Below are 17,363 nucleotides of genomic sequence, written 5' to 3'. Positions count from 1 at the left end.
TCTGTTGAATGAAGTTGTGCTGTAGACAGGTCCAAAAGCTCCTATTTATGGAGATCCTTTACTTTTGTGTTGCGTAATCCCAACCAGTGAAAGCTGTGAAAATTCTGTGGAAGGGAATTTCCCTGCTCCTGAGTCAACTTTTGCAGTTTTAATGATTTTACCATGTTACATAATTCACAGCAACAACAGGCAGGTCAGGTCAGCTGAATATTTAAGTCTAAATTTAAAAGAGTGAATCACGGCTTTCAAAAATACAGTGTAGAAGTCACCTTTGGCAAAAATGCAAAAGAAAAGGTGTGTGGAGATAAACTACCTTGTGTAAAATTTGTCCACTGATTAGCTTCACAATAGAAGTGATATAGGTACCTGATTTACCACAGAGTCATAAACAATATTGCCAATTTTCCAAAGACACCCAAAGAAATGTTCAATGAATTTTGCAAATTCTCATTGAATGAAATCCTTTTAGAGTGGTAATAATACCTTTCCTTCATTATTAGTTAACTTTCAATGACAATTAAGATTTGCTAAAATCAAAGCCTCCCTAGTTTTATGCTTTTTATTGATTTTCTTAAAGCAGATTAACATCGGATGATCTGCAGAATAATCCAATTCTAGATTGTACTGAGATAACAAGGTGTAGAGCTGGATGAACACAGCAGGCCAAGCAGCATCAGAGGAGCAGGAAGGCTGACATTTCGGGCCTAGATCCTTCTTCAGAAAATCATCCAGCTCTACACCTCGTTATCTCAGATTCTCCAGCATCTGCAGTTCCTGCTATCTCTAGATTGTACTGAGGTAGGGTCACTGGACCCGAAACATTAACTCTGATTTCTCCTCACAGATGCTTCCTGACCTGCTCACCTTTTCCAGCAACTTAAGTTTTTGTTCTAGATCGTACACCTCAGCCACTGGGGAGGTTTTCATCAACATAACAGTAAACACAGGACAAATCAATGGAGCTGCATCTTATAATTTACAGGGAACATTTCTGTTTTTCATTGGCTATATTTTATGATGTGACCCTTGGACCTGAATGTTGAGGTTTGGAAAGAGGTGAAGTTGTGAAAATGTCTTTCTGGATTTGTTTAGAGATGGCACTCATAAGCTAATTTTAGTTTGAGGATGCAGTAACTTCAGTTCTGGAATAGTAATTTCTTTGAACTTCTTGTTCTAGTGCAGATATTTAAAATCATTCAATGTCAGACTTTAAGTTGATTGTTTGTTCTTCAATCTGCATAACTAACGCAAAATTAAAATGTTTCAGAAATATACAGCAATCACATATCACAAATTAAAATAGATTATATTTTAGATATTCATCCCCTAAATTGACAATTCAAATTGACCGTGGAAAATTTTAGTTTCGCATTTTGCAGGTGACCCAGAGAACAATGTCACTTTTCACAATTGGCACTGATCCCTGGAATGAGATAAGGAAGCAAGCACTGAGCTAAAAAGCGTGATTTACAAGAAGTAGATCATCCCATAATTTGACAACACAAGCTGCAAAGTTTGCTCATTTACAATGTTCAAGCATCAATTGTAAATGTGTTGGGTGTTAAAATAATGATTTTCATCTGCAAAGCATTTTCAAAATCTGCAACATTATCACATCGGGGTGAACAGGGATGAAAATACCCAAGAGGCAGACTTAGGCTTTAAGCAGCCACACAAAGAGAATTTGACACAAAATAATCTGATTTCCTGGAATTCATACAGGTTCACAATGAAATCTGACTCTGGAATGTTATGAATCACTTCACAAACCCAGAGAGACAGGTTAGCACAGCACCAACCTCAAGATATTATTTTACTACTGACGAGCATATGAACAGTGATCATGGTGAACTTTTGTCCTTTGAAAGGAATGATATCTGCAAAGGTTTTCATCCTTCAATAGCCAGTCCCTCGTACTGTTTCACGGGTTAATAACGTTGGATGGGGGAAGTGCCAGACCTGGATGTGAAAGCATTGGTGAGGGGTTTCCCTAGAGTGGATATCAATGGGATTGTACAATGTGGGCAGAGGCTCAGCAGGTGGTTTCAGTGGCTGACAAAAGTTTCAGCAGAGAGGCTAGTACAACTGCATAAGGTGTGTACCTGGACTGTTCCGTCTGGTCCCTTTGTACTCAATTTGTTTATTGAGAACTGTCAATGTGATTTTGGTCACCTCAATTTCTCTGAACCCCCTGACTCATTCAAAGTTATCTCCCTCTGAACTGAATGCATCCTGACTTTGTAAATAAGCCTGCCAACAAGGGTGGTGCTGTTGTTGTCTGACATATTGATCTTTACATTGCAGAGGTGAGTGCCAGCTCTCAGATACCTCCTTTTTGTCTCCCCCTGGACCATGACCCCGTCATGGAACATGAGGCCATTGTGTCCATTACGGTCACTAAGCTCACTTTATCATGATATCACCCCATGCCTCCACTGTCTCCAACTCTTGGTCCCCCAAAACCCCTCACTACCCGCTTCTACCACTTTCCCAAAATCTACAAACCGGACTTCCTGGGCAAAGCCATTCTTCCTACATGCTCCTGTCCCATAGAACTCATCTCCTTCCACCTCAACTCGATTTTTTCTCCCTTTATCTGGTCCCTTCCCATTTACATTCACAATTCTTCAGACACTTTGTCTATTTCAGAATTTCCAGTTCGCAGGCTCCAGCCACCTCTTCTTCATCATGGACATGCAATCTCTTTACACATCCATCCCCAATCAGAATGGTCTCAAAGTCCGGAAGGAAGCCATTTGGCCCATTGAGACAGCAGGAACCCTCTGAGCAGGTCACCCAGAACCAGCCCCCTACCATATCCCTGTAGCCACACATTTACCATGTCTAATCCACATAGCCTACACATCCCTGAACACTGTGGATAATTTCAGCAGAGCCAACACACTTAACCTGCACCTCTTTAAATCTTTGGCAGTTCTTTGTTTTGCATTTGATTTTTGTTGTTCAGTTCAACTACCTAAATCCAGCAGAATTGAAACTGTTTATGTTAAACTCTGTCCTTGTGTATTTTTCTAAATTCAACCTGTTCAGATGAATTAAGACAAACTTGGAGCAGATGGAACTTGAACCCAGCCACTGTGCCACAACAGCCCTCCTGTCCTTTCGTATTCTTCAAAGGAGAAACCTCAAGATGTATCTGGGAAATAATTCACGGGGGTGGGTTGCTCCTGAGCAGGGGAATGATTAGTCCCTTGTTACCTTTAGGGTCACAAGAGATCACAGCCCAGTCTGTTTTGCCTTGTCTTTCTAAAATGGCCCAGCCTTTATCTCCTCACTCATCCATTCACAATCTTGATGGGTTAGGAAGGAGCAGTTCACACCTTAGGGAGTGTCACTGTTTATAATGGGGTTACAGTGGACTTTGTCTCCCAATGGAATGGAATGTGCCGTCTCATATGCAAATCAGCAACTACTTTAATTTCATGTCTATATATGACCAGCTAACAAGATGATTATTCAAAATTTGATATAGCACATCTTATTGACAGTGGGCTCAGTCACATCATTAACTACAGCCAGTGAAGAGAGTCAAGATTTCCCGTAAATCACAGGCTTTAGTTCCACTGACTGGTCTGTGCTTTCTTTCACTTCCCGGAGTTCCCCAATGGGTCAGCTGTAAAATCCAGAAATGGATTTTTCTCCAAATTATCTGATGCTCCTTGCTTGAAAAACACCAATAAAATCATCAAATTTTTGAGGCTTGAATTTATGAATGTTTAATTATTTGTTGTTTAAAGCTATTCTATCCATTGCATGGTATTAAGATAAAAGGCTGAAATATTGGGGTAAAATTCAATAATAGTGCATCTGTCACACATTTAAGTCACCTTAGTTCAGTAAATCTGGCATCTAGATCTGCCTTACAGTGAAGCTGATTAAATCTAGTTGCAATGAGTTATTTGAAATCTAGACATACTTAAGTAAGAATCTATCACAGCAGCTCACATGTCAGTGACTGAGGTATGCTGCAGAAAATTGTGAATATAATTCAAACTGCAATGTGAAAGAACGTTGTCTCAAGATCAGGGAGCTTTCAGTATTTTTATGGCTGCTGCAGTTCAGTTCAATACCCAGTGAACGATAATGCACAGGATGCTAATGGTGGAGGATTCCGCGATGGTATCGCTAATAAATGTCAAGTGAGAATGGTTTGATTCTATCTTGTTGGCTTCCCCCGGACTTGCATTGACTCCAGTTTTTCTAGAGGCCATTCATGCCACACTCAATGAAACATTACCAGGCAGTTGGTCTCATGTTTTCACCTTTTCAACTTTTCAGTGGGTGACATCCAGTTTCTGTGAGTTATATTTTAAAGAATTACTTTCTCTTTACAGTTTCACTATGCAAAATGGGAAAAACTCATGTGTGAGTCCTAATGCGGAGTGGGTGAAGATTATCATTCAAGCTCAGAGAGATTGGTGCCTGCTTTTGGATAGAATTCAGATTTTCATCTGAATAAAAATGAATGCTGGGAATTGCATTTTTTTAACCATGTTTGTCCTCTCCATGATAAAGGACGGTAATTCCTGCCTGCCTGTTGCCAATTCCCACACGTTCTTGGTGCATTCTGTCACTTTGCCTAAGTGTCCTGTAATAATGTGTGAAAGCTGAGACTCAATATTCACAAACTATTAAACCATCGTTGACTTTGGGGCTTGATCTTACACTGTTCTCATCCTGCATCCACATTTGGGAAATCCAGGAGAAGGTGGGAATGTCACTGGATACCACTAGATGCAGAAATGCTGAGTGATGCCATAAGACCATGAGATATAGTAGTGAAAAGAGGCTATTCAGCCCATCATGTCAGTTCTGCCATTCAATGAGATCATGGCTGATCTGACGACAAGAAAAATGCAACTCATTTCATCCAGTAAGGATTCACAGCTGGTTTTTCACTTTTGTTGAGTGTGTGATTTTAAAGAGGCAGCACCCACGTCTGGAACTGAATTCACAACAGCCAAGCTGAATTCAAGTTTGTAGCACTCCAAACCCAACATTTTCTTCTCTGTAATATCACATCCAGCTTTCAAAATTAATATTTGCATTGATTAGGTATCAAACCAAGCCCTCCCACTAGAGTCAGCCAAGTGAGATCAGCCAATTTGACACATCCCATTGAAAAATGGACTTTATGTGCTTTTCATGTGCCTTCCTTCATGGTCAGTTCTGTAATATTCTGCACAGCATTGTAAGCAGACAATGTGCAGATTTTCTTTAACCTTTTGTGATCTCTTTGATTTTGAATCTTTAATGTAATATTCTACACAATTTTTTCAACTACAACTACATAAGCCCTGCATGTGTTAAATTCATTTTGTAAAATTCATAATAAAATCACAAACATTAGCAATGCTGGAAATGTCGATCATACCCCATAATTATGTTCGGTGAAGACGTTTAGTCCTTGATGTCAACTAAAATAAGCATCTGATTTTAGAAGCAAATAATACCTTGTTTTAATTTTATATCAGGTGCCAAGCCACACAACTAATAAATGAAGGTGCAGTGGGATTCACTTGATTGCACACCGGGGAATTCGCTTTTGAGTCAACACGGAAATGAAGGAAGCTCCCTGCAGGGTGGTCACTTTCTGATGTTACCTTCCAATAGGTTTTTTGAGTAGTTACCTTGCACTGATTCCTGAAACTTATTTAACTGTTTAACCCTGTAACAGTGTAAATGTTTACACACAGCCTAAGAAATCAGGCTGACGGTAAGGAATTTTGTGCAAAGAATTCCATTTTGTTGTCACACTATATACGATTATTAAGAATTAAGTCTGACATTGTTAAAAGTTACCCTATGGCTGGCGTTGAATATTTCTCCATAATTGTTGGGAAATAACTTCAAAACATCAAAAGGTGCAGGTACAAAAGGAAATATGAGTGGAACTTATAACTTATGGAAGAATTAAAATTAAATAAGTTCAGTTGCTCTATTTTAATAGTTGAAGTAAAAGTGGGAATTAATAACAATTGGGGAATGATTCAATCGTTTTATTTATTATTTCATACAGTTCAAGTGTCTGTGCCAAAGCCAACACTTATTGCTCAGTCATCATTTCCTTTTTGAGTTGATGGTAAGATATCTATTGAACTGCCGCTTTGATGTAGTAAAGGTACATGCACAAGGCCCTGAAGCCAACCTGATTGAAATTGAACATGTCATCATTTCTTCGTGATGTTTGCACTCCACACTTCTACTTATTTTACCTGGAATGAGTGTCCAGTTAGCAGATTTATCCTCGAATGAAGAATTTTATAGAACATGGAACAAAGAACATAGAACAGTACAGTACAGGCCCTTCGGCCCATAATGTTGAGCCGACATGTTATCCTACTAAGATCAATCTACCCTGCATACCCTACATTTACTATCCTCCATGTGCCTATCCAAGAGTCACTTAAAAGTCTCTAAAGTATCTGACTCCACTACCACTGCCAGCAGTGCATTTCACATGCCCACCACTCTCTGTGTGAAGTACCTACCTCTGACATCTCCGCTATACCTTCCTCCAATCACCTTAAAATCATGCCCCCTCGTAATAGTCATTTCCGCCCTGGGAAAAAGTCTCTGACTATCCACTCTATCTTTACCTCTCATCATCTTGTACACCTCTATCAAGTCACCTCTCATCCTTCTTCGCTCCAATGATAAAAGCCCTTGCTCCCTCAACCTTTCCTCATAAGACCTGCCCTCCAATCTAGGCAGCATCCTGGTAAATCTCCTCTGCACCCTCTCTGAAGCCTCCACATTTTTCCTATAATGAGGTGACCAGAACTAACACACAATATTCCAAGTGTGGTCTAACCAGAGTTTTATAGAGCTGTAGCATAATCTCATGGCTCTTAAACTTAATTCCCCTGCCAATGAAAGCCAACACACTATATGCCTTATTTACAACCCTATTGACTTGATACGCCTTCTTTTCAACCCTGTCAACTTGTTCCAACCCTATACAACCCTATCAACTTTATATATTAAAGAAACACATTTCTCCTCTTGTTTACAGACATACAGAAATGTGAAATAAAAATCACGAAACATACTGGAGATCCTCAGCAATTCTGGTAGTATCTTTTGACAGGGACACAGTTCCCGCTTTAGCTGGATGATTCCTCATCAGAATTGTAAGTACATAAAGATGCAACAGTTTTGAAAAAAGACTTGGAAATTGTTTGAGAACAGGAGATAAAAACAAAAGGAAATGCCTGTACTAACATTGTAGATAGGAGAGATTTAATGACAAAATGGATTATGTAACATGGTCAAAGAAGAGAGTAATGGGCCTGAACACCTTCTTCCATGTCCTTCACCCACCTCCTCACCCGAGGCATTGTCATCACATGGGCTTGCTTTCAGTACAGCCAACCTACTTTCACCTACTTATAGCCCCCATTACCAGCTTTTCTCCTTCCCTGGCTTACCATTACCCGTCCCTTTGTTTGCCCAACAGGTTTTCTTTCCCTTTGGGCTCTGTCTCAACCTATCTTCTCATTCTTTTACCCCCACATCTCAACCTCTCTCTTTAGCATATCACCTTTTCCTAGCAACTATTAGTTCTGTTGAATGATCACTGAATCTAAAACGTTAACTCTGCTTTATCTCCACAGAAGCTGCCAAACCTGCTGAGTTTCTTCAGCAATTTCTGTATTTGTTAGAGCTAGTAATGCTGCAGGGGAAGAATTAAAATTTATGTCTAGTGGAGGTGCAAAGGAGAAAATGCAGAATCACTTCCAACCACTACTGTTAAAAGAAAGGTGTAGGGTGGGGCTTAGGCACGGAGGAGAGGAAAGGATCTGAAATCGTTGAACTGAATGTTGATTGCAGAGAGCTGTAAAGTGAGCAGTCAGAAAATGAGATTATGATACTTCAGTTACACTGAGTATTTTTGGAACAGTGTATCAGAATGAGGACACAGGTCAGAGTGAAAGTGGAGAATTACTGAACTGTGACATCTCAAAACCAAGTTGATGCAATCTTTTATTTTTGCTGTTGAATGCTGCTATTCCATATGATATATTGATCATAAAGTATATGGTAAGACAAAATGTTTAATTGTTGACTGTATGCACAATGCTGTGATTTCTTCTGACTGTATGCAAGGGCCCTTTCACCTCTTCCACCACTTTCACTGCATGGGAGCACAACCAATCATTAACACAGCTACTAGAACGTAAAATCATCCGATTTCCTGGAATGCACAAGTTCACCAACACTCACTGCTATTTGAATGAACTCTGACTCTGGAATATTACCAACCGCTGGGGGGAGGAGTCAGCACAGTCATAGCCCCAACACAATGTTACAAACATAAGGTGAAATTTGAATCAGCTCCAGGTACTCTGGAAGCTTTCATTTCGTCACGGGCTATCACTTTCCGGATGTCCTGATCCACACTTGGCACTGATCCCTGGGATTATATGATGAAGTAAGCATACACCTGAGCTGAAGGTCATGAATTGCATCCTAGGAAGGGTTACTTCACAGTCGGGTGTCTTCGCAGTCAGTGTCACGGTCAAGCATTCTGGGAAGGGTGTCCTCGCAGTCGGTGTCACGGTGAAGCATTCTGGGAAGGGTGTCCTCGCAGTCGGTGTCACGGTGAAGCATTCTGGGAAGGGTGTCCTCGCAGTCGGTGTCACAGTGAAGCATTCTGGGAAGGGTGTCCTCGCAGTCGGTGTCACGGTGAAGCATTCCGGGAAGGGTGACATGAGCTGTTCCAGTGCAATAGGTGTTATAGTTCTGTCAGATGGTGTTGTTCTGGGGTCAACAAATGTTTTCGGTGAGGTTTCATGTAAGTTAAAACTACAGGAAGCAAACACTTGGATATAGCAGCCTGGATTCTGGATCAAAATTCCAGAGCATTTGAAAACAGTTTAGATGAGAAAATCATTCCAGGTTTTGCCAACACACAGATAGAATATCAATATGGTTAAGGAAAAGGAAGGACAAGGTGCCAAGAAGGATGCTAAGAAAGCAGTGAACAGGCCTCAGGCGAAGCGTGGCAAAAAGGGGAGAAATTTAGAATCATTGAATCCCTACAGTGTTGAAAGAAGCCATTAGGCACTTATAATCTGCACTGACCCAATGAAAGCAGAGCTCCCAGACTTTATTCTAACCCCATAACCCTGCATTTACCATGGCTAGTCCACCTAATCTGCACATCTTTGGATTGTGGGAGGAAACCAGAGCGCCTGGAAGAAACCCACATAGACACAGGGAAAATGTGCGAACTCCACACAGACAGTCACCCGAGGGTGGAATCAAGCCCAGTCCTTGGCACTACAAGGCACTAGTGCTAACCACTGAACCACTGTGTTGCCCAAAAGTTACAGCACCTAAATCTACAGACTAATGAAAAAGGTTCACCCCAACACTGGGATCTCCTCTAAGGCCAATACCTTAATTATTTCATTTGTCAATGATATTTGAGAGCACGGGAATTGCTTCCTGCCTTGGCCCATTATAACCAGCGCAGCAACATCAGTTCCCAAGAGATCCAGACTGTCATGTGCCTGCTGATACCAGGGGAGCTGGAAAAGTACAGAGGGGGCAAAGACAGGGACCAAGTCCACCAGCTCCATGTGAAACTCTACATTGTACTGAAAAAAAGACACACACAGTACTAGATAATGCATGGAACGATGTGTTGTAACTACATGGGTAAGCTGAACATCAGAGGGCCTGTATGTACTGGAAAAAGACCATCAGACTCATGACCGACGTCAGGGATTTGTATTAGTGCATTGCTAATGTCCAGGAATCTGGGACTATGGTCATTAATTCACATGGCTGAGTCAGCACAAGGGGTTCCATAGTGTGAGAAGCATGAGATCTCTTGTAGCACTGGGGTGGACTGGGAGTTTTGCGAGAAATTAGAAATATGATGACAAATAAATAAAAAATTTGATTAGTGCTATAAGTTTTGTTTTACTGAAATCTTACTAAGGCTCTAGTAACAAGCCGGTGAGATGATTGCTTTTAGGTGATGATCAATCGACTTGATCTGAAACATAGCCCGCAGCTGGGTAAATGCTTTGTAACAGACAGAATGCATGTACACTCATTCCGTTTGTTATCAGTATGTTTTATATCAAAATGTGTGCCTATTCATACCCTTAGAGTGTGCTTTGCAATTAAAATTTCAGCAGCCAGTTTCGTGAGTTGAAAATGAAAGAGTCGTATTTATTCACATACACTTACCTCAACCTGATGCATTATCGGACTCCACCATACATCCCCTGCTCTACCACAGAGACACACACGCACACAGACACACACACACTCACACACACACTCACACACACACACACACACACACACACACACAATGACTGAGTAAATAAAAATGCAAACATAGATGCAAATCAGAAAAACTAAATCAGTCTCTAATTTACACTCCTTGGCCTCCCATGTAATCAGGCTTATGGATTTTGAATGGATTTAATGTTTTAAAGTTGAATAGGACATTCTGTAACATAAAAGCTTCATTGTAGGTTTTAACGTTGGTTGCTTAGAGTGCAGTTTCAAATCTGTTCAAGTTCTCATGCTACAGGCATGCTCACCTCAGACTGGCCTGATATTGTTAAATTGGAACACTAAATCTTTCATTTTGTTTCATATAAAGTTGCAGACTTTGAAAAGTGTTGAAGATGAAAAACGATTGTTTCTAACATCCAGAAATATAGTTGCTCCACTGTGTTTACAATTGACCCCAAGCTTTCAAATGAGCAAATGTATAGAATGATTATCATCTTTTCCCACAAGTTACTTCACTGCAACAGGTTTTGAATTTCAAAAATGTTTTGGATTGCCAATTCAATAGGTACTTCACCGTGTGCAGTTTGTAAACATTCAGCCAGTCAGGAATTTGTGAGTTAAACAAGTAACACCAGCTGAAAGGTAAAAATAATTTCAAAATGTTAAAAATGTACAAATACATCCTATTCCCTATTAACACACACATACATAATCTGTTTTTAACAAAAAAAACACAATCAACCACAACGTATTCATTATAGAGTACTCGAGATTGAACTTGCTTAAGTAAAATGCAGATTAAACTAAAGGAATGTCAGTAAGGATACACTGATTTATCTACTGGTGGTGTTTTTCAGATGAGGTTGTTGGTTTGAGGTTTCCCCAGCATTTTCTGTTTTCATTTCAGATTTCTAGCATCTGCAGCATGTTTCTTTCATAAGAATCAAGTGGAGAGATCAGGAGATTAGCACTAACTTAGATCCTCATTCGGAGAGCTAGCTTAGTCATGATGGGCTGAATGGCTTCTTTTTGCATTGTAACAATTTTGTGCTGTTGCAAACGGATATATTACCCCGGACCATCTTCAGTTGAGAGATTATTGCCACATTTAATTTGGAAGAAAATTAATATCCCACCATTGAATATCAAAGATTCCTCAACTAGTGGAAGCTCTTTTCCCAAAGACATGACAATGTGACAATCTGACCAGTCACTAGTGGAAGTTAGTGTTGTGCTGATGGAAATAGTAGAGAGGAGATGCTATGAATGTGAGTAAGATGCAAGACAGAAATTCATGGACTCCATGGGATTGAGGATGAAGTGGGTGGGAGCTGGAGGAGAATTCTTTCTGTCCTTGTCGCAAGAAGCAATGATGATTAAGATGATTAAGCTACTTCTTATGTCTCCATTGGTCATCTCTTTGACTCCTGCAGTGACCTGGCTGTTGCTTGGCTCAGGGTGACTTACAATTATCGTAAATTCACATTGAATGTAGGAACACCCTGCACAGTTATTTTGAGATGAGTTACAATGGAAAGAACATGCACACAAGTGTTGCACCATGGACTCTGATAACATTACTCTTTAACAGACTATTCATCCAGTTCACAATGGTGCCAGTCTGGGGGAGTAGGTCAGTGACATGATACAACCCAGTGAAATTTGCCAGAATTTGCACAATTGTTTAGCTGATGATTATAAAACACTGACAAGGCATTTTTCATGAAATCTTGTTTATTTTAGTCACTTAAGTACACAAGGATAAAGGTACAAAAAATCTCAAACAATTCGTAAACATACAATTCAGGTACATATAACAATTTTTCGGAGTGACACTCACATTTACAAGACAACTTTTACACAAAGTGTTCTGAAACTTGCAGTCAATATACTTCCAGCATGAAAATCTCTCAGTACAAAAATCTCCCTTCACAGAGCTAAGTTTTATTTATAAATGTTGTTAATGCCTGTTAATATTACGTGATAAACGTAACCATTTAACATGTAATATAATTTCTATTGACGTACTTCTCACAGACTTCAGCTTTGGATAGATCCTAAGGTTTGATATCATAGCAACAAATTCCCAAGGTTTACTTAAAATGTCAGTGATTGATAAACACTACAGTAAAATTGTGGTAATGTTAATGTCAATCAATTGATCTTGAATTTTGACATGAAAGGTTTCATTCAAACTGGAACTAAAGATTAAATTTGGATTGTAACTGAGATTGAGACAATGTCACACTACAGTGCTTCTAAATTCCCACTTTAAATACTATGTCCATATTTTCCTGTATTGTTCCAATACAACTCAGTATTGTCTCAAGAAACATTACCTCAATTTTTGACAGGCCACTTTACAGCCTCCAGAATCAACACTATGGGTAAACAGTTTCCAATCACAATGCCTGCACCTCCATCTTCTGTTTGGACTGTGGTGATTTACATCCCTCAAAACACAGCTTTTGTTCCTTTACTTGCCCCATTGTTGTCTATTTTGCTTTCAACCATTATCCTTTTTTACCATCAGATCTTTCCTCTCTTCAGAGCCACAAGGACTGCAACAGTTCAACAAAGTAGCTTACCAGCACATTCACACATGCATAAAGGAATGGGTGAGGGCTTTGGCAGCAATGCACAAATTTAGTGAAATACTTTACTAATAGTCAATAAATCAAACTATTGAAAAAATGTTACCAATTATCTGAATATCAAAAGCATTTGAAAATCAACAGATCTGTTTTATTTTGATCCCTTCCTAAGTTCACAAGTTAATATTTCCTTTACTACCTGCACCTTTTGATGATCAGAAATTATTTTCCAATACTTAGGGAGAAAGTTAACAAATTGCTTTCAGTCGTATAGTATTTGCTGACAGTGCTCGACCGTATTTGGATTAATCCTACAAATCACATCCCATGAAAAGAAAACCTCCAACATGGCACAAACTTTCACAATAGCAGCCTGATTTCTTAGGCTCTGTGTATACAATTACAAAATTAGAGGGTTAAACAGTGAAATACATTTCAGAGAGTCAATGTAGGGGAAGTGTCAAACAACATACTGAACAGTGATATCAGAAAGTGAATGCCCTGCAGGGACCTTCCTTCATTTCAGTGTTCACTGTACAGCACATTCCTCGGTCTGCAATCAAGTGAATCCCATTGCAGCTTCATTTCTTAGTTTCGTGGCCTGGAACCTGAAATAAAATTGAATAAATTATTAAATTTCCCGCAGTGCAGATATTTACTTCAATACTGAGGACATCTTCACCAAACTTAATTATGGGGCATTATCGACTGCACTGTTAAACAAGATCGCAAACAATTAATTCATTAATTTTACAATATTATATTATTAAACACAGAATCCAAGGAAGTTGTGGTGAACAATTAATATTGCCAAATTATCACTTTCTACATTAAGATAGAACAGATAACAAAATGTTTAAGAACTGTGCACTAAGGCTGCTTACAATGCACAGCAGAATATCATGGAGCTGACCATGAAGGAACGAAGCATGAAAAGGAGTTAAAGACTCTGTTTTGATCACTAGGATACATTGAATTGGCCGACATCAGCTGAAGGTATGACAACCGTGGGTGCTGGAGCATGGAATCACCCAGCATTCCTGCACCAGGTTACTGACCAGTGACATGCCCAGCTCCTCCTGGACTAATATCTTGTTAGCATTCACTGTCGCAGCTCACATACAAATATCAGATTTAGGAACAAAGTAAAAAAATGCAACAGGAGCCAACATAAATGGGCTGGAGTTAAAGCCTTGGCCAAGGTGCTGAGGACAAACATGAGAAAAGCACTTCACTCAAGCATATTTATTCACAGATAATGTATGTATGTTTACAAGCACCAACCTTTCCTGGATCTAATGATAATCTTCACCCACTCGGCATCAGGGCTCACACAAAATCTCTGCCCTTTTTTCGTGGTGATGCTGTAAAGAGAAGATAAATTGTCAAAATCTAATCACAGAAATTGGATGTCTCCCATGCCAGGTTATAATCAATGACGCAAACACAATCCTGAAAATCTGCAACGTAAAGAAATTGCAATTGATCCAACATATTCACAAAAATATTACTGCATCTAACCAGAAAGAGGAGAAATGAGAAACATTAAAGTTGATATTTTGACCCATTTACTCACATTATCTCTTGTGTCTCACAATGTGGTCCTTTGGGAATGTATTGTAAATTCTTGATGATCTTTGGATTGATAAAATCAGAGCTGGTCCTGGGACACTGACACCGTCCTTGGGTATCTAGGATTGGAATACCTGTGAATGAAATAAATTGCATTTCAATTTTAAGTTTGGTTGTCATTGACAGGATGTTGACTTTTTATTTAACATTGAATTCAGTATTAAAACAAGCATCATATTATCAGTAACATGTACCATCAGTGACTGTAAATTCTTTAATGAACAGCCAACAAGCACACAGACATGTATGGCTGCTCAATAAATCAGCAGAAAGACTCCTTTCCATACTATACTGCAGGAAAATCTAAAATACCAAGATAGAAATGTTGACATACCCTGTGCAGCAATAGCACACAGGAGCAGGATGACAGTCATTATAACTGTTGCTCTGTTCATCTTTGACTTTGTTGCTGAATGGATTTCTGCTGCAGGATCTGTTGTCTACTTCAGTGTCACTCGTTATCCTGAATGAAGTTCTGCTGAAGACGGGCCCAAATAACCCCCTATTTATGGAGATCCTCTACTTTCATTCTGTACAATCTCAAACAGTAAAAGCTGTGAAAATTCTGTGGAAGGTAATTTCCCTGCTTCTGAGTCAACTTTCTTTCATGTTGCAGTTTAACGAGTTTCGGCATGTTACGTAATTCATATCAGCAACAGGCAGGCCAGGTAAACTGAATTAATTTAATCTAGATTTAAAATAAATGCAACTTTCAGAAATTTCCACCTTTGCCAAAGTATAAAAAAAAAGTTTAGGCAGAGACAATGTCAAATTTGCCTTCCAATGAGTTTAATTGTAAAAGTGATATAGTTGCCAGATCTACTACTGAGTGATTAACATATTAGTCAATTTTCCAAACATTCTCAAGTTGAATTATTTTCCCAGTTGTACACTGTGTTCTTGGAAATTATCTTGTAAATTATCAAGTCCTTTTGTACTGGTCATAATACGTTCCTTTCTATTAATTAGTTTCAAAGACAATAAAAATTGCAAAAATCAAACTGCACCAGTTTTATGCTTTTTATTGATTTTCCCAAAGCAATTAACATCAGATGATCTGCAGAATAATCCAGTTGTAGATCTCACAGCTCAGTCACTGGGGACCTTTTCATCAACCTAACAGTAAGCACAGACAAATCAACGGAACTGCATTTTAAAATTTACAGAGAACATTTCTGTCTTTCATTGGTTTTACTTTCTGCTGTGACTCTTAGATCTGAATGTTCATGTTTAGAAAGAGTTGAAATGGTGTAAATGTCATTTTGGATTTATTTAGAGATGCCACTTTTAATTCTGTAATGTTAGTCCTGGAAAAGAAATATCTTCAAAATTTTTGTTCCAGTGCAAATATTTAAATCATTGACTGTCAGACTTTATTTTCGTTGTTTGTTGTTCGAACTGCATTATCAACTGACAATTTAAATATCTCAAAAAGTTTGCAGCAATCATTTATCAAACTAAGATAGATTATAGTTTAGATATTCATCACCTAAGTGAATAGTTTCAATTTGACTGTGGAAAATTTTAGTTCTGCTTTTTGCAGTTGATCCAGAGAACAAGGTCATTTCCGCACTTGGCACAGATCCCTGGGATTATATGAGGAAGCAAGCACACGCCTGAGCTGAATGTCGTGAATTACAAGAAATGGATCATCCTGTAACGTGACAACTGAAGGAGCACAGTTTGCTTACTTACAAAGTTCAAGCATCAATTGTAAATGCGGTGGATGTCAAAACAGTGATTTTCATCTACAAGGCATTTTCAAAGTTTGCAACACAACTTTACGCAAAACGAAACATTTAGTAATATAAAAATATCAGGGTGATCAGGGATGACCTTACAGGGATGAATGAGAATATGGGGCAGATCAAGACTTTCTACAATCGTGAAAAGAGACCTCTACCCAAACTAACCAGATTTCCGGGAATTTACATGAGTTCACCTTCAAATGGATGCAGTTTGAAATCTGACAAGCACGTGAACAGTGACTGCCGATGCTGTAACTGTGCTGACTCCTCCCCCTGAGTTTGTACTGTGGTCAGTAACATTGCAGAGTCAGATTTCATTCAGACAGCAGCTGGTGTTTGTGAACCCGTGTGAATTCCAGGAAATCCCATTATTTTATACTCCATGTAGCTGTGTCAATGATTGGCTTTGTTCCCAATCATTAGTGGGTGGATGAGGTTAACGGACCCTTGCAGACAGTCAGAAGAGATCACAGCGTTGTGGGTGGTCTAGCAGGGATACAAATAACTTCGACTGTTACTTAGCTCCTAACAAATTGTGATGGAAGCAAACAATGCTGGAGATCACAACGAGACAGGCAGCATCCATGCAGGAAAAGCAAGCTAACACTTCCAGGCTTACTAATGAAGAACCTATCTATCGCTGTCTTAAATACACACAATGACGTGGCCTGCACAGCTCTCTGCAGCAATGACATCCAAAGATTCACTAACCTATGGCTGAAGAAATTCCTCCTCATCTCGTATAAAGGGTCACTTAGCCTGTGCCTTGGATCCTAGTGTTTCCAACTAATGGAAACATCTTCTCAACATCCACTTGGCCCCGGCCTCTTAGTATTCTCTAAGATTCAATCAGATCACCCCTCATCCTTCTACCCTTCCGCAAGTACAGACCCAGATTCCTAAACTGCTCCTCATTAACAAGGCCTTCAGACCTGGGATTATTCTTGTCCATATCCTCTGGACACCCTCCAAAATGTGTACATCCTTCCTTAGTAATAGGTTAGCGGCCCAAAACTGCTCACAATATTCCAAATGCGGTCTGACCAGAGCCTTATAGAAACTCAACAGTGTATCCCTTTTCTTGTATTCTAGCCCTCTTGAAAAT

The 17,363-nt window shown here is 39.3% G+C and overlaps 1 protein-coding gene across 1 annotated transcript; it reads right to left on the bottom strand.

Moving 5' to 3' along the window:
- Positions 1–12,125: 12,125 nt before the first annotated feature.
- Positions 12,126–14,961, bottom strand: LOC125480937 (interleukin-8-like). The gene is made up of 4 exons (XM_020531713.2): positions 14,845–14,961; positions 14,455–14,584; positions 14,163–14,242; positions 12,126–13,486 (listed from the first exon to the last, which is right to left on the bottom strand). The coding sequence occupies exons 1-4, from the start codon at positions 14,903–14,905 to the stop codon at positions 13,467–13,469; spliced, it is 291 nt and encodes a 96-aa protein (XP_020387302.1). The 5' UTR covers positions 14,906–14,961; the 3' UTR covers positions 12,126–13,466.
- Positions 14,962–17,363: the final 2,402 nt, after the last annotated feature.

The sequence above is a fragment of the Rhincodon typus genome, chromosome 1 (assembly GCF_021869965.1).
Source record: "Rhincodon typus isolate 14 chromosome 1, sRhiTyp1.1, whole genome shotgun sequence".
Taxonomy (NCBI): Eukaryota; Metazoa; Chordata; class Chondrichthyes; order Orectolobiformes; family Rhincodontidae; genus Rhincodon; species Rhincodon typus.
The sequence above is the reverse complement of the archived record's forward strand: the minus strand, read 5'-3'. Positions and strand labels throughout refer to the sequence as shown.